The following is a 23,751-nucleotide window of genomic DNA, read 5'->3' on the forward strand; positions in this document are numbered from 1 at the left end:
GTGATGGTTCTGTCAAAAAGAAGGATTCGAAGGTGTTGTGTATAATCAGTCGAGGTTGAGGAGGAGCTGGAGGACATGCTATTTTGGTCCTCAGCCAAAAGCAGGTGCCCTAGGGACTGTCGAGGACAACCCGATTGACTTGTGTGACGATTGAATGTAATTGTTTTTTATGTTTTGGATCTTTTTTTGCTTAATTGTTTTGGATCTTTTTTTATGTTTTTTTTATGGTGCATTTTGCTTGACATATTGGTACTTTGAATAAATTCGCGTTTTGAATAATTTCGATTAAAATCGCGTTCTGAATAATTTCGATTAAAGTCACGTCGCGTTTTGAATAATTGCGTATTCGAATAAAAACTAATTAAATCTAACGTGAATTCAAATAATTAAAATGTGTAATGAATAAATAAATTTGAAAAGTGAATAAATAAGATAATTATTGTTCCATTTAAAACATGTATTATGCATAATCAACTACATATGTTATCACATCAAATTCCTTCATATATGACGAGTCATTAGGACTACAATAATTATCTTACCTCTAAAATGGTAAATTTAAACTGGCTAAACACCAGGACTCCAGCATTCGCCCGAAAGTTCTATTGTTTCATTCAAAAGATTAAAATCTTGTTAGGTTTGGTTTGAATGATGGTATTCAAGTGTCAAAAGAATGAGGTGCATTCCTTGACACTTCAATACCTTCATTTAAACCAGCCTAACATGAATTTTATCTTTTGAATGGAACAATAGAACTTCCGGGCCGAATGCTAGAGACCTAGCGTTTAACAAGTTTGAATTTCCATTTCAGGGTAAGACAATTATTGTAGTTGGAAGGTGCATTCCCTACCTAATCACGATCTTTTGGCAGAATCAGACTGTTGATAATATCTTCATTTGATCTCATCAACGTTACACGCATATCGATCCACTGGACGTTTATACCGAACTTTTGTACCTTCCAACTACAACAATTGTCTTACCCCTGAATGGGGTAAATTCAAACTTGCCAAACAGCATGACTACAATGTTCGACCAGTGTTTCTATTGTTCCATTCGAAAGTTTAAATTCTTGTTAGGCTGAGATTAAATGATGGTATTCAAGTGTCAAAAGAATGAGGTGCATTCCTTGACACTTGAATACCATCTTTTAAATCGGCCTACAAGAATTTAATCTTTTGAAAGGAACAATATAAAAATGTCGATCGAATACTGGAGTCCTGCTGTTTGGCAAGTTTGAATTACCCCATTCAAATGAAGACAATTGTTGTAGTTGAAAGGTACATTCATTCCGTACCTAATGACGATCTTCTGGCGGAATCAGACTGTTGATAATATCTTCAGTTGATCTCAGCAACGTTACCCGCATATCGATCCACTAGAACATGATGTGCTCCCAAAACATGCTCGTAACGTTTTCGTCGTTCGTTAATTCCACCCAACTGAATGTTACTCTCCCCTCGTAGAGCGTTGGACGTTTATACTGAACGTGTTCCACCCTCCTTGTGTCTCTAGGGTTGACACGCTGGTAGATTTCATTCAGTTCATCCTTGAGACATCTTAATGTTACACCAAGGCACCAAACCTTCAACCTCTAAGGTTCTCTGCCGTTGAATCGTGCATGAACGTCGATCCACCCGACCATTGTTTCAAATCTACATAATAAGAAATTAAAAGTAATCAAGGAATAACTCATTCAAACACTTGTAGTGTGAAAATTTGACATAAACCCTAAAAATCCTAAACAAACCCTAAAAAATTTATAAAATTGGAAAAAAAAATTATAAATTTAAGCAATATAACTCCATTATAACAAGTATTCATAATATTTGTTAATAGCATTTCAGATCTACAACATAACTATATTAAAAATAAATAAATCAAACCCTAAAAATTTTATAAAATTTGAAAAAAGTTATAAATTTAACCAATATAACTCCATTATAACAAGTATTCATAATATTTGTTAATAACATTTCAGATCTACAACATAACTCTATTAAAAAAAATAAATCAAAAACTAAAAAATAAACTACAACTATAATTATAAACATATATACTAACTAAAAATTATGACAATAGCCTAATTAAGTGATTACTTACTTGTGATTTAGTGGAAAAAATTTGGATGCTTTGGTAGAGTTTTTTTAGAGAGTGAAAGAAAATTGATTTTTTTTGAAAGAGAGTGAACGATGAGAGAGTGGCTGGATTCTGCCTATTGAGTTGAATATGTTACGAACATAACGACAGTTAACTACCATTGGCTACAGCGGCAGTTAATTGCTACCGGTTGTCCCAACGGTAGTTAACTACCTCTGGAGGCATGTTAGTAAATTACTTGTATCATTGTAATGTTTTTTAAGTCATAAAAGCAATTTTCGAGTTATAATGGTGAATGGGGGGCAAGAAGGACTTGCAACTTGAGCAATGGATTTTCGTGGCTTATTTGGGAATGAGAAATGATAATTTGTTCAATAAATTTGGGACAACTTTCTCCTTCATACTTACGCTATGTTTTTACATTCTTTCTCTATTGATTTGGTTTTCATGTCAATATTTACTTTTCTTTATAAATCTATGACTGTCCTATAAATTATCATCCAAATGATTGTTCAAACACATCTCTTTTGGGAATTCATGAATTTTGTAGGAGGTGTGGGCCGTGTGGCCTAAATGACCAGATTAATCACAATATTCCTATATCATGACTCGAGAGGCTTCTTCTTATTGGTGGCGCGTTGGCACTTGGCATGTAGGGAGTACATTATTTACGTTGTAAAAATAAGTCAAAGTCAATCAACTTATCTTACAACTCATAGAAGAGTATGAGAGAATTGTCTGTATGGTTCAAGGCCGTGAATTCTCAAAAGAATTATTCTAGACCATTAGAGCATAAATGACCAATTTAAGGTCGAGGGTGCCCAATCAATGAGAGTTAATTCATCATCAACGGACTTGATGGATTAAAGGTAGGATGAAACAAATGAGGTGCCATTACATTACTAATGGAGCTAAGTCGCTCCTTCAAAGACATAATTCAAGAACGAGACTTGTTGCTAAAGGCTCAATGAAATGAAAATAGTGCATCACGAACTTCGGGATCACACGAGCCAAGAAAGACCATGAAGAGAAATTTGTACTGTAACAATTAGAAGTTTCTTTATCCTTTCATGACATGGTCAACAAGATGTCGAGCAACAAGAAGATAGTGGATCTGTTTTGACGTACCAAACAAAATAGTTGATAGAGTTAAGATTGATAGGTAGTTGAGTGGTGACTTTTTACTCTATGAGATGTTTTTGTGCTGAAGAGGTTGGATCGTTGTAAGATGTGGTTTGATCAACCATGGTGGATTGGTGTAGGCTTTAGAGAAAAAAAAGGTTGATACCATAAAGATGATTCGAAGCACACCATTTCCATTGATCAAGTAGTGTATAAATACAACAATGACTGTAAGTAACAAAATACTGACTAATAATAATAAAAAACAATAGTAAAGAGTATTTTACAAATGAAATATTGAATGTGAATGGTCTGCAACTGAGTATGATCAGACAGACATTTGCTAAAATGGATCAGCTGAGTTTATGGAGTAGTAATTGCTCCTTTAGACGGGAGGAAGATTAAACATAGATAACTCATGTCACGAAGCACGCCTCCACAAGATGCTATATGCCTGATTGTTGCACCACAACACCATCATAGTTTAGTTAACTTGTAGTGGTCCAGGGGGTGGTGGACTCCTAGATGACATGACTAGTATGCATATGAAGTTGAAAAATAATCTTCACCTGCAAATAAGTTCTCTTGATGTTAGCACAAACCTCATACGCGCACAATAAAACAACCTATCTAGTCCAGTCCATCCATCTATTATTATCAAAATCCATCCAATTCATTCATTCATTTTGTCATCACTAATCCTCCTACCCATTATATGTGGCATCAAAATTTAACAATTTATTAGGTCTTTAATATCCTCGATTAAGGTGTTCTCATTTATCATATACTTTATGCCATTTCGCACTACTAGGACTGGAAATGAATCGAGTCGAATCGAACCTGCCTGAGCTCGGCTCGACTCGATAAGAATTGGTTCGGCTCGAAACTCGACTCGAGTTCGACACGAACTATTTTTTCAGCTCGAGTTCGGCTCGTTTAAAGTTCACGAACAGTTCAGTTCGGCTCGTTAGGTTCAGTTCGGTTGCTCAACTCGTCCAAAAAAAATTATAAAAAAAAGGTTAATTTATAGATCTTTGATATTTTATATATATATATATATATATGTATGTATATATATTTTAAAATTAAATATTAAATTAAAATAAAAGTTCCCACAAGCATGCATATAATAGACATAAATTATATAAAGTTAAAGGTTGCATAATACGAAGAAAAATATCTCATACAAGTAACAGAGATAAAAAATTCAACAAAATTCAATTAGTTGTGAACAAAATTCATAATATTCTTTTACTTTTAAACTTCAACTGCTCTTCCCTTCAAGACAAAATTGTATTCAGCCACATTTGTCACATTTGAATTAAATTTTTTTAAAAACTAACTCAAATTGATTTATATATAATCGATAATCGAGCCATCTCATGAACCTAACGAGTCGAACTATATGTAGCTCAAGTTCAGCTCATTTAATTAACGAACTTAATTTTCAGCTTAAGTCCAGCTCGTTAGGTTCATGAACCAAGTTCAACGGATTAAATATCGAGTTGGTTCGGTTCATTGTCAGCCCTACGCACTACTCATCCCACCAGCATCACAATGACACTACTACTATATGGTGGTCGGAGCTCTTACGCTAATAAAAGTAAGGAGAACCTTTGGTGGTTCATGATATATAGATTCAACAACTTACCTGCAAATATTTTGTTTTAGATGAGAGCTCGTTGATTGAGGATTTTGGCTGGAAGAAAGTGGCATTTATATGGTGTTGATTAACATGTATTATTGACTAGAGATGTATTTGTGGTTTGATAAATATTCAAACTTGTTTATTTGGGTTCACGTAGCATCAATGGGTGTATGTGGCGTGTACTTTTTCAACAACTCCGGTTTGAAGAACTTCATTGCTCTTTTTTTTTTTGCTTTCTTTAAGAATACCTATTGTGAACGAAGTGCTCGCATTCTTGCATATTGCATGATGTTTGGAAATTGGAGATATACTTATGGAGGATATTTGGTGTTTAGTATCTTATTGAGTTCGAAAGGTGTGTTTTTTAGTCTTTCGTTTGTCTTTTTGACTTGTGAATAGTTTTAAGGTTGATGTTTATTGGAGGTGTTGGCTTGATCCACATGGAGACTCAGTTGAAGGAATGCATAGTATGAGGCATGATCGATGAAGAAGATGCTGAGATATAGTATTAGATGTTTATGGGTCAACCATTCAAGAAAGAAGAAGAATGTTGATTTGAAAAGAAGAATGAAGTATTGTGTAATTAAGAATATAATAAATGAGAGATTTTTTTTTGTTGAAATTTAATGAGTTAACTCAACTTACTAATTTTAAAAGTGAAAGACCTAAAAATGCAATTAAACCTTAATTATATGGTTGTAAAAAAAACCTTAATTAAACGGGACAAAAACTTAATTATAACACTTTCACTCAATTTAGAGTGATAAAAAATATACTCCATCAACTTTAAAATAAATGACATTTGAAGTTTTCACGTACCAATTAAAAAATACAATGAAACTATTAAAATATACGACACTTTTACTAGTTTAACCTATTATTATTTTTTTTCTTCTTTTTCTAGAGAATTATTAATGTGTTTTACATAATCGTAAATACAAATAACAAAATAGTTTCCATAAACTTATATCAATTGATAGAGGTCGAGATCCAAAAAAACATATACACAATAGTATAATTAAGAGTGATGGTAGGCAAACAACCTTAGGTGGCAAATCCCCTTTTACACCCCTCTATGTGGCATTTTTAATTAATTTTATTAAGGATAGTTTTGTCCATTCCTGTTTTTTCCTTCACCCTCTCCAAACATGTTCTCTTTCTTTCTCCATCCACTTCCCTCTCTCTTCTTCCCCCTTCAACACCACCTACCTCCTCCTTTCACTCACCGACCAACGTTTAACACCACCGTCTGCCACCTACATCGCAATATCTCTCACGTTCTCGTCTTGCCTCACCACCACCACCACCTTTCTCTGCCATATAAGCCTCGGATCTCACCACCGAAACATAGAACACTCACCGTCGACGGTAATGAACACGCAGCCCACCTCCGCCGCTTATGCCGGCTTTGATGTCGAATCTTGCATCTCATCTCTCTCTCCTTCACATATAATATATATCTCTCTCTCTCTCTCACTAAAACAGGACGGTGTAATAGTAGCATAAAGAAGATAATGGATGGGGAGGAGAGGGTCGTCGAGGCCGCCGGCCGGTGGAGGAGACAGTGAGGAAGGAGCGGTGGTGGTGGGAGCGTGCCAAACGGAGAAGAAATATCCAAACTGAGAAGAAAGATGGGCTGGTGTTGTGAGGTTTGATAGAAAGAAAGAGATTGTACTATTTTTTTATTTTATTATTATTTTGGTTAAATGAGACAAAAAATAATTGCCACATAGGCAGTGGTAGAAGGGTGTTGATGGATCATTAGCCTATAATTAATATGCACTAAAAAATGAAAATGACATCCGTCTTGAAATAAATTAATTTATTAAGAAATAATTAAGTAAAATATTGATTAATTCATGATTTGCATGCATGTATAAGTTGTTTATCTTATCTTTTTAGATTGGAATTGTTTAATCCAATCTGTGCAACTCATGTTTTCATCATAACAGGATAAGTGACGTGCTTGTATATTTTAATCAGTCCTTATCTATCCATGCCAATTCAATGATGACCCATTTCAAGTTTGAACAAACACGACATTATTACCAGTCAGCATCTTGTCAGCATTCAATGCACTGATAAATCTCAAAAACACAACACATTTCTTCATTTCTTGTTTCACTTCCAAACGTCTCTTCTTCTTTTCAAACTCCCCTGTTTTCATCTTCACAATTAAACAGACACAGAACATAAAATAAAATAAAACAAAACGAAAGATCCATTTTTGTCTTCCTTGATCGTTGCAAATATGCTGAGCCGTTGGATTTGCCAGAGAAGAGCTTTGATCTACGGCCAGAGATTGTTCCGTCTCTCTGTTTCTGATACTTTCACTTCCGGGTGCTCCTCCTCTTTCCGTTCCTCATTTTCACACTCTTTTCTGTACGATAAAGCTTATTCTCGCATAGATGTGAGTTTTTTTCCTTCCCCCCCGTTTTTTTTTTATCAGCAACAAGCTGCATAAAAATTATTAACAGGTTTGATGAATTTCAATATGGCCCTTTGAGTTTAACTGTTTTACATGCATTGGATTTGCGTTTTGTAGTTCAATTTGAAGCATGTTAAGGGATATTGTTTTTCTGCTCAACCTGTTTTGGACATTCCTGTCGGGAACTTAGTTGAAGTCCCTTTGGCACAGACTGGTGAAGGTATTGCAGAATGTGAACTTCTCAAATGGTATGTTCAAGAGGTGAGTGGAGTAGCAGTATCACTGAGATTTTCATTTGATTATGCATTTTTCAATAAAATTTATTATTTATGATTACAAATGATTTATTATGTTATATTGGTAGGGGGATTATGTTGATGATTTTCAACCACTCTGTGAAGTTCAAAGTGATAAAGCTACTATAGAAATTACAAGTCGCTACAAAGGAAAAGTTTCTAATATTCTGCATGGTCCCGGTGACATTGTAAAGGTGAGATTAGGAATCTCATTCTGTTGGTCTAGTTCAGTAAGACAATGCTTCAAGTTATAAATTTAGAAATTGGTAGGGTACATTGGTGTGAGAGGGGTTGGGAGGATTTGACTAAAACATAGCTCATATCAGATTAGACTTAATTCAATGCTGTATTTTTAAACATGTTTGAGGGAATGGGAACTTAATAGCAGTGTTGTCAAATGGCCACAATGGTGCCGCCATGGCGGAATGGCGTGACAGCTTTTTTGACAACCACCACAAGCAATTTGCAAAGGCATGCCGGCCATGGTGGTGCCATAGGCCACAATGGTGTGTTTATATGGCATTTATTTGGGCCTCCACCATCAGCAACACTACTTAAGAGGGTTAGTTAGTTTGGTTGAGATGCGTAGAAGAATTAAATAAGACAAGTTGCGTATGTTAAGAGTTCCACATTTGCTGAGATAAGACCTGGAAATGTTTATAAGTGGAATACATCCTTCACTCTACAAACCGGTTTTGTAGGGTTGAGTTAGGCCAAACCCAAATTCTGAGTATAAATAGGAATAAGTGTTGAGAAGGAGAGGGATTCATTTGGTAAAGTCATGGATCACTCAAATATCCAGGGGATTTGTGCATTCTTTTTGTTCATTAATACCAATGCATTATTTCCATCAAATATATTTGAGCTTCTTTTGGGTAAAATTTCAGGTCGGAGCAACCCTATTAAAGATATTGATTGATGAGCCTTCATGTCCTTCAACGACTTTTGGTGACTCAGAAAATGCGAAGTCACCTGATTCTGATCAGATATTTGTTAATGAGTCTGCATTCACTACAGTAAATTTTGACGATTCAGAAAATGTAAAGAACCTAGATTCTGATATTGGAAAGGGGAAACAAGCAGGAGTTCTATCAACACCTGCTGTAAGGAGTCTAGCAAAGGAGCATGGTATAGATATAAATGAAGTCTGTGGAACTGGAAAAGATGGAAGGGTTTTAAAAGAAGACGTGCTCAATTTTGCTGTCAAGAAAGGGATCAGTAAAACTCCATCTGCTTTTTTGCATGCTGATTTTGGAGAACAGCTTCAGGGAACAGAAGGATACAGCTGTGATGCGAAAAATAAATATGATAGGCCTTCTGTGGACATAATACTTCCCCTAAGGTAAAAATGAATACAAACATGAATTTGAAGTTACGCAGTAGCCGGGATAAGAGAGACAAGATAGATAAGTTATCATATTTTGTCTCAATCAAGTATTTGATGAGTCAGTAGAATGTGATAAGCTAATCCTGTCCCCTTATCATATTCTGCCTCTCTAGTTAAAATCTTGTCATGGAGGTGAGGCTGGTTTAAAAATCAGCAGAACAGGATAAGAAAATAATTTTCTTGTTAGGTGCACATCAAACACAAGATATGAATCAGACCTTATCATATTCATATTATATGTTATCCTTATCCAACTCTTTTATATTACATGTCTCTATAATTTTCTGACCATCAAATGAACCCTTTACTTTGTCTTATGAGAAGGGGATGGATGTATGTTAGTCGTTTATGTTAACTTTTATAAAATTGTGATGAACTTGAGTGTTGCAATAGTTTGAAGGTGTTTTCCTTTACTCTCAGTTGTAGGACTTGAATTATAAAGAACTTGGTTGTGAGAAGGTTAACTATATTTTGCTTTCTTTTCTTTTTGCAGGGGATTCCAAAGAGCGATGGTAAAATCAATGTCTTTGGCTGCAAAAGTCCCACATTTTCATTATGTAGACGAGCTAAATTGTGATGCCCTAGTGGAGCTTAAAACGTCTTTTCAAAAGAATAATCCTTATACAGATGTCAAGCACACTTTCCTTCCAATATTAATCAAATCACTATCAATGGCACTCATCAAGTACCCCTCTGTGAACAGTTGCTTCAAAGAAGATGCATTTGAAGTCATCCTCAAAGGTTTGCTTCATCTACATAATTGGATGAATGCTGATAAATTTACTTTGCCCTTCCTTGAAGTTTGATAGTTCTGAATTTTTGTAGAGCGAATATAAGATTTCTTTCTTAGTCAAAATACGTATTCAAGAAAAAAGAAACTATTATTTAAAAATCACGGCAAGGTTAAACATGTTGTACACATTAGCCTATCGGCTCTTTGGTCCTTGTTGTGTATGAAAACTAACTTTCAAATTGAATTACTATGTTAGTATGTATATTGATTTCTAGTATACAAACTTATGTGTTTGACAACTATTTTTTTTCTGTGTTTTGATCATAGGATTCACAAGGGTAATAGTTACACTTTTCCTAGCACAATATAAATTTGACACAGTTTGCTAATTTGATATAGGTTCACACAACATTGGAATTGCCATGGCAACACCACATGGTCTAGTTGTGCCGAATATAAAAAATGTTCAGTCTCTTTCCATATTGGAGGTTAGTTTACAATCTTATTATTGTTAAAATATATGCACATCCCTTGTATGAATATTTATGGTTTTGTTTTGTTTATAAAGATAACCAAAGAGCTAGCAAGGTTGCAACAATTAGCTTCAGATAACAAGTTAAGTTCTGAGGATATATGTAGTGGGACAATCACTTTGAGTAACATTGGAGCAATTGGTGGAAAGTTTGGTTCCCCACTTCTTAATCTGCCCGAAGTCGCTATTATTGCCATGGGACGAATTCAGAAAGTTCCGCGGTTTACTGATGATGGAAATGTGTATCCTGCATCACTCATGACTGTAAGTCATTCATAAACTAGATGTATGAACAATTCAAAATCCACATTAAAAAAAACTACAACAATCTTCAATGATTATAGTTAATGATTTAGCATTTCCGCCTTATAGATGATTGCTGAATCTGTATTAGTTACTGTATATTTATTAATCTAATGTTATTCTTTATTATGACGATTTGAGTGGGTTAGAAGATGAAATGAACTGCATTATCTGATTCTTTTTTCTGCTTTCAGGTTAATATTGGTGCAGATCACAGAGTCTTGGACGGAGCAACAGTTGCAAGATTTTGCAACGAGTGGAAGAAATTAATTGAAAATCCAGAGTTACTCGTGTTGCATTTGAAATGAGATTTGATTATAAAGGACACTTGTTGTAATTGTAATTTGGATGGTTAATCTTTATATTGACCATGATGATAAAAAAATAAATTAATTGTTAACCTATCGAAACTTGTCAGATTTTTCTGTGAGAAATTGGTCATTGCCATTCTCAGTTTCTCACTGCAAGTGCTTGTTACAACATAAATTAAAAAAAAAAAAAGTAAAAAGACATGACATTTAAGATATGCATTCTCTTTGTAAATCAGTTCACAATTGATGAATATACCATAAATGTGCTGGCATTTATGCAGCCCGAAAACCAACTTGAATTCAAACCAAAAATACTAAACAGAAATTAAGTAAAAAAGGATTAGAGAAGAAAGAAAACAATATTCAGTTCAGAGATATACTCCTATATCTAGGATACTGAATCCGACCTATGAAGTTTTCACTATAATCTTTATTAAAAAGTACAAGATTTTCACAAGTACTTGATCTTTGAAACTGGTCAACTAAACTTTTCTCTGAAATTTCTCTTGAATTTTCTCTCAAGATATGAAACTACATATAGTAGATTCATTTACAACCAATTTTCAACTACATACAACAGAAACGGTTAGGAAGATGTAAATAACTTTCCCAGCACAAGTACAACGTTCCTAAGCTTGATGACACAAAACAAAAGAAAACGAAATGCACAACCGTTTAGCACCACAGCCCAACAATTCTCCACCTTGGCACCAAGGATGGTTGCTCAATAGGTCTATCAAATTGTTAAATGGATCGGTTGTAACTACTAATCAGTTTTTTTATGTGTAAACCTTAGTTGAGTTGCAACATCCGATCGACTTTTTTTAGAAATATGAGGAATTTTGAAGGGTCTATTAAACAACCATCGACACTAAGAGTTTGGCGAACAAGGAACATTTTCACAAGTGCAGATTTTGAACAATCCAATTATCAATATCCATCACCTTGTGTGCTTCTTTTTAGGTCTTAAATTGAAGAGACTCTCGATAATAAACAATGAAATTTTGGTCCCAAATTAGCCGATCCCCAAGTTTAAACAAAATATTCATGATCTATATTTTCCTGGTATATGAATTTTCACACTTTTTTTAATGAGAATTTTGTGTTTTGCAGTGTTTCTTTTTTCTTCTTTTCAAAATATGATTGAATAGCAATATCATGAGTTATCATTCCATATCATCTGACGTCTAACATGAAAATTTTGAATAATAATATTCTAAAAAATATTATTTGTGCATTGTCAAAAAAGTCGTATTAACATGTAATTTTCAAAGTTTTTTAAAAATAAATTGACTCAATTTAACTCTGTAATTTATTTTCCTCTCAAAAAATAAATATCTTTATTATATTTTATTTCAACTCCTTATTAGTGAATTAATTTAACGATTAACGACCGGCGCGCGTGACTTGAGTTGAGACAGAGGAAGAGTACAGAGAAATGTCGACGGCGTCTTCCTGTCAGAAACTCTTTGATTTAGGCACAAAGATCATCGGCGTCGGTAGAAACTACGCCGCTCACGCTAAAGAACTAGGCAACGCCGTTCCCAAGGTCACACACACTCTTCTTCCAAATCCAAATCAATTCAATTCACTTCTTCCTAAAATTTCATAATCTGATCCGTGTAGTGTAATTGATTCACTAATTTTCAGGCACCAGTGTTGTTTCTCAAACCAACATCTTCTTACTTGAAAAATGGCGGAACAATCGAAATTCCACACAATGAGAGTTCTCTCCATCACGAAGTCGAACTCGCCGTCGTCATCGCCAAGAAAGCTCGTGATGTCTCTGAATCCTCTGCCATGGATTACGTTGCTGGTATAACTCGTTCCTTTCAAATTTCAAGTTTGATTGATTTTCTTATCCTTTAATTTATCATCTTGGTATATCTATCAGGTTATGCTTTGGCACTGGATATGACTGCTAGGGACCTTCAATCTGCCGCTAAGGTAATTTTACTTCACCTATGCTCAAGGAAAAAAATATCTGTATAACAATTACATATGTGTGAAATGATTTGTGTATTAATTATCTTTTGCTTTCGCAATGTGTTATACATGATATTTTCGTGATCTAATACTTAATGTGGTTTCTTGTTCCTTTTTGTTGTTAGTCTGCAGGTCTTCCATGGAGTTTGGCAAAAGGCCAGGATACGTTCACACCAATTAGTCCTATTGTAAGAAAGTGTATGCTGTGATGTTTATCATATGCTTTTAACTATTTTCTAAATGAAATATTAGAGAAAGGATTCCACTTTGTCTTGGATGATTGTTTTAAGGATGAAGAACTACAGATAATGATAATATATATTTAAGATGTTGATAGCCATTACAAGGATTTTGTCTACTTACACTCGTATTACCCATGTGCATGTCTCGCTCCTAAATTTGCGATACGTGTTTGACAAGTATCAAGCATTACAGAACCCTCTCTTTAAAGCTAGCTATCAAGGGGGACGAACCAAGTCACGTGGATACGCTACCCAGCATTCCATACTACTTGGTGTCGGAAATGGACACCGCGTAATACCCAAGTTCCTATTAGTGTCTTTTTCAACAAAAAATAATAATTGTACTAGCTAACCCACGGCATATAGTATTGTAGTTCTGTAGTTCAATTAGACTCATTCTTCTTACCGCAAGCAATGAGTCATGGTCCCCCATAGATGTTATTGATATGAGAGCACAATTATTTTTTACGTCTACTTATTCGATGAGCTATGTTCTTCAAGTGTAATTGTTTTTAATTATATGCAGTTACCCAAGACTGCAGTACCAAACCCTGATGATCTAGAGTTATGGCTAAAGGTTTGAGTTTTTTTTGTACTTCTTATTGGATACTTTGGTCTATTGTTATTAATTATGCATTGCTTCTGTAATGCATTATCTACCTAAACTAATTGCATAGAGATGGGTTTGCTTTGTTGTAGGTAGATGAGGAAATTCGGCAGAAGGGCTCGACCAAGGACTTGATATTCAAACTTCCATTTTTAATTAGCTTCATAAGCTCTTACATGACATTGTTTGAAGGAGATGTCATTCTAACTGGTATTATCTTTATACTTCATCTGCCTATTTATATTTGTGCTATATTTTAGATGGTGAATGTTTGGGCCATCAAGTGTTGGTTCAGTTGATTGGATCGAGTACCCTCGATAATAAGGTCTTGGGGTTCTCGACCTCTGTTGATAGACATATATTGCTACGTTTATATGCAAGTATATGAGCCTTCGCAAAGGATTATGGCTTGTCGCACTCTTGGAAAGGGGCAAAACCCCCCTTCTCCCCAAAACCATTCTTGGAAAAAAATGAAGTTTGGAACTGTTTGTGTTTTTTTATTTTAATTCGATAACAATGAAGAGATTGCAGTCTAATGGTTTGCTCTCGTGCCCACTTGGCAGCTCATATCTTTATCAGTTCAACGAATTGAAAATCTTGTCTTCATAAATATAGGCTAACCTTGCGTTTTCAAATGTTTGAGTCACTGTTCAACTAAGTGTTTAAAAAAAGGATTTTACTATTAATTTACAGATTCTAGCTTAACAAATGGAGCCTAAAATTTTCAATTAATATGAGGCTTGTTATTGATTCATTAAGCTGAAATAGCTCGTGACTTAGGTAAGTTGAACTAAGCAAATAAGTTTGATATCTTACTTATGATAGCCGAGTTTGATCTAGGCTTAGGTTGAATTACTACGAGCATTACTCGTGGAACTGTTTTGCACTTAATCAGTTTCCTTAGGTTAAATATAATGCATGCATTACATGATGTCCAGTTAACATTGATTATGATGATGTGCAGGGACTCCCCCAGGTGTTGGCCCTGTGAAAGAAGGTCAAAAGATAACTGCTGGTATTACAGGTCTCGTGGACGTGGAGTTTAATGTTGGAAAAAGGAAAATATCCGGAACTTAATGATATTGGTATCGCTTGCCAAGGTGAAACAAAATAGAGTACACCATAAAAACTCCATTATTTTAAGTCCGAATATGTAGTATGTACTCTACTTGTCATCATGTTTTCTATTCCTAGAACTAGAATAGTACTCTGGATCTCAGTGGAAGTGTTATTTTAAGCATCATCAAGAAAATGGTGATAACTATTTGTTACAGTAGAAAATAATGATTATGATGCGCTCAATAAGACACCACCTGATTTATGATGATGAATGATAGATATATAGTTGTAATAATAGTTCTACGTAACTTCCCATTTTTACCAAGAAAAATTAATCCGATTATACTGGTTGCTAACGTAGCATTACAGAAAAAAGAAACAAGATATGGAAGACATCAATACTTTTGGCTTTGTTTTTAGTTACACCCCATAAACCTCCATCTACGCCTTAAATAGACAAAAATGTCGTTTTAATTACATTTCAAATTTTCAACCATTGCTATTTAAAAAAAATAAAAAAATTATCTTGCTATTTCTCTCATGACATCCCCTGGTATCTTCCTTTGAATTTCCTCTTCATATGTCTCTAAAGATAAAAATAAAGAATGATTCAATATGAAACTCGGTAAATACGAAACAGTGTTACATTTAAAACGGGTAACTAAACTAACTCGAATGAGAAGAGAGAGTTTGGAAGAGCACTCTGATTATAAACGCAGAAGCAAAATAAAAATTAGCAAAAAATGTTAAGATGTCACTTGTATGTACAATGGTGTGTTAATGGAAGGCAATCTCCTTCAATCTTTAACATCATCAAAATATTTCATATTTGATTTTTCACCCTTAATATATTAAAGCTAAAAAGTAAACATTGTATTGCATGTTTGGAAATGAGTGTTAAACGTAAGGTTTTTTTTCTCAACGTTAAACGTGATGAAAATTCAACGTGTTTGGTTGTTTGAATTAAAGGATTGTATAAGATGGGCAAATGATCAAATCAGTTTTAGCCCATGATTTACATATCTATATTAATAACCATGGTGTATCATAAAAGTATGCAACCTTAAAATCATGTTTGAGAAACCTTATGAAATTATTCATATCACTCTTAATAGTACAGGACCGTGTGTACATTGACAGTGTATTATTCATATCACCCTTAATAAACCTAGAGCATTAAGAGTTCATACACATTTACATTGACATTATTTTTATCACTCTTATTGAAACCTGAGCAGGAAGAGTTCATAAACATGCACATACATTCCATTTTGATAATAATCACTCAGCAAGAATGCAGAACAAAGATGCCATCTGAGCAGGAACAGATTAAGAGGAAGATGCAAACCCAGAGCAAATTAGAATTTTTTGAAGAAATCGTAAATGTATGTGTTGATCTTATCAGCCCTTTCTTGATGGATGAAGTGCCCTGCCCCTTCAATTACTACCACATCCTCCAAAAGTGGCACATCTCTTTTCATCCCACCTTTGTGAATGTAATCTTTTGCGCCAGGTGCATTATAGGTAAGGTCAAGATCACCCACAATAAACTTCACTGGAACTTTGACTTGAGCACCAGTCCATGGAGCATTGAGCTCCCAATTTCTACAAATGCAAGAGAAGCATTAAGGTAAATAAACTTAACTTTAGCTTAGAAAACCTATGAAACATTGATAGAGACACAAATACCGTGCAGAACAACAAGGAATCAAATTTTATCTCATTGGTCGACGCTATAATGTTGTATTATATACCATATTTCTTACTAACTCATTAATCTCTAGACTTTTTTAATAGTTTCTCTAATATTGTTTCCAAGTATTTATCTGCTTCTAGTGATTAGACTACCCTCCATTGAAAATAAACTTACAGATCTATATTTCTGTAGTAATTCAAAGCCCCTGTGAATCCAGTCTTGTCAAATTTGGAGGCATAGTAATTACATTCTTGTTCAGATAGCCATGGGGGCAACAGTATAGGAGAATCAATTGGATGTCCAAAACCTTTACCCTTAGGTAGATAAAGTGGACCAGGGTTGCGGTAAGTCAGAAATTCCTTGAGCACTCTTTGAGTTCCAATCTCAGCAAACTCTGCTTCTATATCACCAGGCTCCTGTAATATTGCAGTTGACAGAAATAACCACTTAGAAAGTGCAGTATATGTTTGAAAAGTAATTATTGAATTACTAATAAAATTGGAACAAACCTGAAATCTTGAGATATAGTAGTCATTACCATAAACTGCTCTAAGGGTATCAAGAGGCTTTCTTTTGGGGTTTCTAGGAGTAAAAGCAACACTCAAGTTAACAAGAGCCTTGATTCTTTCAGGGCGATAAAGGGAAAGATACCAAGCAGTAAGGGCACCCCAATCATGTCCCACAACAAACACCTTCTCTTGATCACCAGCAATGGCATCAAGAAGTCCGATGATATCACCGACGACATGGAGGCTCGTGTAGGATGTCGGTGAGGATGGTATATCGGTGTCTCCGTATCCGCGGAGATCAGGGGCCACACAACGGTAACCATGGCAAGCTAGATATGTGATCTGGTGGCGCCATGAATACCATAGATCAGGGAAGCCATGGATGAAGAGGATGAGGGGACCTTGACCCTTTTCAGCTATGTGCATATTGATGCCATTGACGGTTACAGTTCGGTGTTCTATGCCCTCCAATTCCATTTCTCTATGTGAATCTTTTGAGTCGTGGAAAACGTTTATGACAGTGTCTGTCGCTTTGTTGCTTAATAATAGGGTGCGCAACTTAGAAAAGAATGTACCCATATCATATCATGGGACGGTTACCCACCCAAATAGAATTCATTTTTTGATTTAAAATAGTTCAATAAAGGTAAGGAGTAGTTACTTGAGGGTATATTGGATTAGGATTTTAAAAGACTATTTTAATAAAAAAAAGTCTTTAAGATTTTAAAAGATTATGTGAGATTGTATTGATTTTGTGAGATTTTAAAAGACTTTATACACTCGAGATTTTAAAGGATTTATCACACTGACTTTTAAGGATTTTAAGTGATTTTAAATTTTCAAAGGATTCAATGAATTTTAGGGGAAAAATAACAAACTTACAAGCGTGAATTATAAAAATAATGAACAAATAAATTCTAGCGTTTGAATAAAGAAAAATAAAACCAATAAAAAAAAAATTTACTATTGATTTTCAAATTTTATGGATTTTATAAGATTTTAAGGGACTAAAAAACACTCTAACACATTATTCTCAATACACATTTTTTATTTGTTAAAAATGTTATTCCCACAAAATTCAATTGTACATATTTAAAATTATGTCAGCACTTACAAATCTTTAAAAAAAAAAATATTGTGTCAGCCATTACAAATCGGTCGAGTTTACACGAGTTTACCGAGTATTAACTCAGTCAAACTCGTTAAACCTTCCGATTTTACCAGAAACCGAGTTTACCTCAGAGTTAACACGATTTTTGTAGCTAAAAACGTAAACTCGGTAATCTTAGAGAGTTAACACTCAATTTACGGAACATTGATTACGACATACTCTCTATCATAATATTCTCAATACAATTTTTTATTTTTTTATGAGATAGAGAGGGAGAGAGGGGGGGATGAGAGATGAGAGAGAGAGAGAGAGAGAGATAGAGAAACGAAGAGAGAAATGAGAGAATAGGGAGGGGGAGGGAGAGAGAGAGAGAGAGAAAGGAGAAGAAATAGATAGTAACTTTTAATAGAAAAACAATCTCAAGAAATCTCATCTTTTAATGAAAGACTTCTTCTTGTTAAAATTACACTACAAAATCCAATTTATTAAACAATCCTTCGAAATTTGAATGATTTTGAATACCACAAGACTTTTTTTAAGTGATGAAAAGTCTTGATTCGATACCTCAAGACTTTAAAATGACAAAGAGTCTTGATTGAATACCACAAGACTTTTTTTAAGTTGCAAAAAGTTTTGATTGAATACCACAAGACTTTTTCATAATTAAAAAATCTTTTAAAATCTCATAGAATCATAATCCAATACATATCTGATAATAAAATTGAGCGCAACTATATATTTTTTATCCTTTTTCTTTTCAGTTGAATTTTTACCACTTTTTAGTCTAAGAATCGTCCCATTACGGGAACCTCTAGTAACAAATTGTTGTTATATATATATATATATATATATATATATATATATATATATATATATATATATATATATATCACTCAACTCATAATGTTATGAAAAATCAAAGAGTAGTATTAGTTGTTCTTAAATTTTAGAAAATTATTGAAGTTGCTCTGATCTTTTCGGTACCTTGTTGTTATACCCTGTTTTTGGACCTAAAAATACTGGGCCCAATTTCATTTCAAACTTTGTCAATTATCAAATTTCAACTGCACAGTTCAATTTGTCTCTGCCTCGCAGTATTTTCAATCACAATTTTACCTATGTTTTTCTTGCATAAAACCTTTCAAAATGTCTTTACTTGTCTTGTAAGTCATTCAAAAGTGTCTCTGAATCATTACATTGCTTTTTCCACAGTTTATTTCAAATTTGCAAAAAGTCATATAGAAGGGTATTTTGGTCATTTCCTGCAGTGGGACCCATTTTCATCCTTGTGACTGTCTCTGAGTCTTTTCAGATTATTTTTAAACACTTCATCAGTAAACCTTGTTAAAATTCATTTCAAACTTGCGTCTGAGTCAGTGTTAAGTCCATTTCAATCTGTTTAGGTCAATTTTAGCCCTAGGGGCATTTTGGTCATTTCACACAAAATTTTGGCATAGAGAGGTTACTTTGAAGTACCTCATTTAGGTCATTGGTTCGTTTTAGTCCGTTTTGTCAATTTTATTTTTGTTTCGCTTTACGTTTGGTCAAATTACGTTTTGGTCCCTCAATTGAGGTCCCAAAATTGCATTTTGTCCAAACAGTTTTTTTTAATTTCATTTCAAGCCTTTTAATTAATTTTGCAGTTTAGTCCTCAAATTCTTTGTTTTTGCAGAAAGGTCCAGAAGCCAAATTACAAGGCCGTGCCATTTTTCTCCATGTCCAGATGTCACAATTCCATTGGCTCAAGTGTACACATGTCAACTATATAAACAGTGAGTCAGATTCAAAGCCATTAACAACACGCCAACTCAAAAACACAATTCCAATTTCCTCTTTCTCAGCAAGTGAATCAAAACAGAAAAGTTTCTCAGAATCTCTCAAGAACACCAAGAACACAAAACCCTAACCGTTTTCCAGAAATCAAAATTCATCAGAATCAACAGTTTTTTGGATCAATTCTCAGAGATTCTGTTGAATCTTCATCATCGAATTGATCATTCTCTGCAATTCCAAACGCGAGCTCGCATTGAAGCAAGCTCAAGCGTTGATCACAGAGCGTGAAAAGAAGAAGGAAAGAAGCAAAGTTCTAAACCGGCGAAGAAGATGAAGAAACGGAATCAGTGAGAAAAGGAGAATCACCGATTTATTTTCGGTCCAAAAGCAAGCAGAAGAATCAAAATCATCAAGAGCATTCAAGTTTTTCCAAAGATTTCCTCCATTAAAGGTTTCAACCAAAACCTTAGGTAAAACTCAGAATCTTTTCTCAAAAGTAATATCACTGTTAAACCTAAAAAATATCACGCAAGCAATAGATCCAAAATTTCCAGAACTCAAGGACGAAACCGTAACCGTAAACACAAAACCTAGATCCATAAGGATCTAAGCTTTGAAAGCAAGAACAAACATCAAAGAAGAGCGGCGAACAACGAAACGATGTAGATCTTTAACGATCTAAACATTTCCTTTCAAAAAATCAAAAATCAGTTTCAAAACCGTACAGAGCTTTTTAGATCTACGTCGTTTCAAACCGTATTTGAAAAAACAACTGCTGGATTCGTGTTTAGGGTTAAAGGACGAACCAGAAAATACAAAAATCTTTAAGTTCTGGAAATTTTAGGTCACCGGAGTTCATAGTCTCGCCGGAGAAGATGAAGTTTCCGGCGGACCTTCAAGGTCTCCGCCGTAGCTTCATCCTCACCAGCGGTGAGGTTTCTAGAGAGAGGTGAGAGAAGAGAGAAGGACTTAGAGAGAGAAAGCCAAGTAAAAAATGAAAAAACCGGTGCTAGCATGTTTATATAGGCAACTGAACCGGACCGGTTCAAGACCGGTCCAATCCCTTCAATCCTGAGCGTTGGATCTAGGGTTTCCTTCCCTGGATCAATCCAACGCTCCCTGTGCATCCGGATCCTTGTAGTTTTGGGCTTTGGTTTGGGCTTAGTTTTTTTTTACGTTTTTTGTTATTTCCTTGCTATTCACACCCCTATTTTTTGCTACCTGCACCTATGTCTTGATTAAAATTGTGGTAAAATTCCTAGAAAAATTCATACATGTTTCTTGATATTTTCTTAGTGTTTTTATGACATTTTTGCACATTAAGGATCTATGAAATTTTTGTATAATTAATTCATAGCATTTTAATTCTCTTTGAATTATTTGTTATGGATTCTTCTTCACACATTTGTCCTTGATGTGAGAATATGTAATAAAAGCTACTTGACGTGTTAATATGAGAGATTTGTGCCTATAATTTCATGTTGATTTGCTGTTTTGATTTGGTTCATAAGTTCTTGATTTTATGAACAATATATGCATATTTTGAAAGATATAAAATGCCAAGTTTATTCTAGAAAATATGGCATGAAACCATGCTTGCATGTTTCCAATAATTCCATGCTATAACTTGAGATAAAGAAAACTCTTTCAAAATTTGTTAAAGCATGAGAATTAGAGGCCAAGAATGCTTTAGGTTTCGTACCTAAGTTTTTAGGGTTTAATGTCATTTTGTTAACTTTTTGTGCCATCTTGCATGCTTTTATTTCTTAGTACTTGTTATGTTTTTTTCTTTTCACTAACAAGTTTATTTCCATGTTTCATACATTTCATAGCATTCCACCACTCTCTCCACTTTCTTTAGCTTAGCATTTATTTTTATTTTTTTGCAAGTTTTAATTCATTTGGTAATGTAATTTGTTATCATTGGTTTGTAGCTTGGCAAAGGGGCCATAGAATGTATTTAGGCAATGTTGTAATGTGGACTATGGACACTATGACGCACCGACACGCACACACTCACCTTAGATGTATGCATAGGATTGTATGGTTAAATAAGCGTTTAGGTTTTAAACACTTAGAGAAAATCCATCTTTTTTTCAAAAAAAAACAATTGAACTTCACTTCAAAAATTTTCATAATAAATATGAAGTCAACACTTCACTTTTTTCCTTTCTTTTTTTAAGAAAAATTCAATTCATCTTAATCATTTAGACTTTCTTTTCAATCACTAATCAAACCTCACTTTTTTTGCTAAATCTCACGCTCATGAAGCCTCCCAATCTCCTTCTTCAAAACCATTTTCAAAACTAAAAATCAAACAATTAAAACGAAAAAACAAGTCTTTTTAGCAAGAACTACGCCGGTTTTGATCCCGTAAAACGGTACGTAGGCAAGGGACTTTAACCCCTCCAAGCCGAAATAAAATTAAATTCTACTTCTTCTCACCCCCATTCTTCACTCAAATAAAACTTCTTTTCTTTCAATAAATAGGCAATAAAACTAAAGCGTAGAAATAAATTAGGAGAGCGGTTCTTATGGAATACCATAATCGCTCCGGGTGCCTAACACCTTCCCGTAGCGAAAACGACCCCCGAACTTAGAATCTAAGGGTTTTTCTCAATTTTGCCCTTCCCAAGAAAAAATAGAGAATATCAACGGTCAAAAGGTTCAAGTCCAATTAATGGCTTGGCACCCAAAAACCATGATAACAGAAATGGCGACTTCACTGGGGACCTTTTTAGCGGGTCGCGCCTAGTTTTCCTTAGTTTATTTACGCTTTGTTTTATTGCTTACATATGTGAATACTTGTTTACTTTCATTTGACGTGTGGGGTGAGAATATCAAAAGTCCTATACCCGGGCTGAGTGAACTTATGTTTAGGTAGAGATATAATCGACAATTCGATCCGGGGGTTGCCTCGTGTATTGGATTATGCGATCAATCTCACATAGCTGAGGCATTTTGAAGGTGATATTGTCGGCGTGTGTTGTCATGCTTAGGCACTTCACTTTCAATTGTTCGACGAAGCTATGAACCGTAGTTACCAAACCCATCCTAGCCTTTTTAGGACGTAGTGCGGTGGCTAAATTGAGTGTTGTCTCAAACTTTAGTCGTCACGCGATACTACACTCAAACTAGACCTTCTCACAAATAATCATGGAACGGGTGTCGTCCTGTACTACCATGATATATGTGAGAGAGGTTGCAGTTTGGGAACTGTGTTAGAACCTTGGTTACTACTATCCAAAGCCTTAGTTCACCGGACGCCGTGTCCATCCGTGGTCTTGTTACTTTGAATCTCAACCCACATTGTAACTAAACAACACAATCATGCATACATGCATTCATGCATAAACATTTTTCATGCATTCATCGAAGGGTTTAAACAAATGGAAATTTTTGTAAATAATCACAGGTATGAAGAAGACTAAGTGCTACAAGTTCAAGGAAGTGGATTTGGTCAGTTTAAGAGAGTTGGCACTCAAGGTCAAGAGTCAAACAGGGTTCCGACTCCGGTATGGGGGATTGCTTACTTTGCTCCGAACCGATGTGGAAGAGAAGCTAGTGCACACTCTAGTGCAGTTTTATGATCCGAGCTTCCGTTGCTTCACTTTCCCGGACTTCCAGTTGGTTCCTACTCTCGAGGCTTACTCCAATCTAGTGGGTTTACCTATAGCCGAGAAGACGCCTTTCACCGGTCCCGGGACTTCTCTTACTCCTCTGGTTATTGCTAAGGATCTCTACCTCAAGACTTCCGACGTCTCCAACCATCTTATTACCAAATCTCACATCCGGGGGTTCACTTCGAAGTATCTTCTTGATCAGGCTAATCTCGGTACTACTCGTCAGGATACACTCGAGGCTATTCTTGCTTTGCTTATCTACGGGCTCATTCTCTTTCCAAACCT

The 23,751-nt window shown here is 34.8% G+C and overlaps 3 protein-coding genes across 4 annotated transcripts; 2 read left to right on the forward strand and 1 right to left on the reverse strand.

The window, feature by feature from the left end:
* The first annotated feature begins 6,833 nt into the window (after window positions 1–6,833).
* On the forward strand, window positions 6,834–10,959 carry LOC25494077 (lipoamide acyltransferase component of branched-chain alpha-keto acid dehydrogenase complex, mitochondrial). The gene is made up of 8 exons (XM_013602810.3): window positions 6,834–7,280; window positions 7,416–7,559; window positions 7,663–7,788; window positions 8,482–8,936; window positions 9,475–9,722; window positions 10,114–10,202; window positions 10,283–10,510; window positions 10,744–10,959. The coding sequence occupies exons 1-8, from the start codon at window positions 7,122–7,124 to the stop codon at window positions 10,855–10,857; spliced, it is 1,563 nt and encodes a 520-aa protein (XP_013458264.1). The 5' UTR covers window positions 6,834–7,121; the 3' UTR covers window positions 10,858–10,959.
* A 1,268-nt stretch (window positions 10,960–12,227) lies between these two features.
* LOC25494078 (probable acylpyruvase FAHD1, mitochondrial) lies at window positions 12,228–15,026 on the forward strand. 2 transcript variants are annotated; one of them, XM_039833720.1, is made up of 8 exons: window positions 12,228–12,409; window positions 12,511–12,676; window positions 12,755–12,807; window positions 12,972–13,034; window positions 13,267–13,380; window positions 13,615–13,665; window positions 13,788–13,905; window positions 14,660–15,026. In XM_039833720.1, exons 1-8 carry the CDS (start codon window positions 12,299–12,301, stop codon window positions 14,770–14,772), a joined length of 789 nt encoding a protein of 262 aa, XP_039689654.1. In that variant the 5' UTR covers window positions 12,228–12,298; the 3' UTR covers window positions 14,773–15,026. The 2 variants fall into 2 exon arrangements, with proteins under 2 accessions (XP_039689654.1, XP_013458265.1); XM_013602811.3 differs by lacking the exon at window positions 13,267–13,380 and having other exon boundaries at window positions 12,230–12,409.
* A 797-nt stretch (window positions 15,027–15,823) lies between these two features.
* On the reverse strand, window positions 15,824–17,538 carry LOC25494079 (epoxide hydrolase A). Its single transcript, XM_013602813.3, has 3 exons — window positions 16,960–17,538; window positions 16,625–16,866; window positions 15,824–16,359 (listed from the first exon to the last, which is right to left on the reverse strand). Exons 1-3 carry the CDS (start codon window positions 17,536–17,538, stop codon window positions 16,113–16,115), a joined length of 1,068 nt encoding a protein of 355 aa, XP_013458267.3. The 3' UTR covers window positions 15,824–16,112.
* Window positions 17,539–23,751: the final 6,213 nt, after the last annotated feature.

The sequence above is a fragment of the Medicago truncatula genome, chromosome 4, assembly GCF_003473485.1.
Source record: "Medicago truncatula cultivar Jemalong A17 chromosome 4, MtrunA17r5.0-ANR, whole genome shotgun sequence".
In the NCBI taxonomy this organism is placed as follows: Eukaryota; Viridiplantae; Streptophyta; class Magnoliopsida; order Fabales; family Fabaceae; genus Medicago; species Medicago truncatula.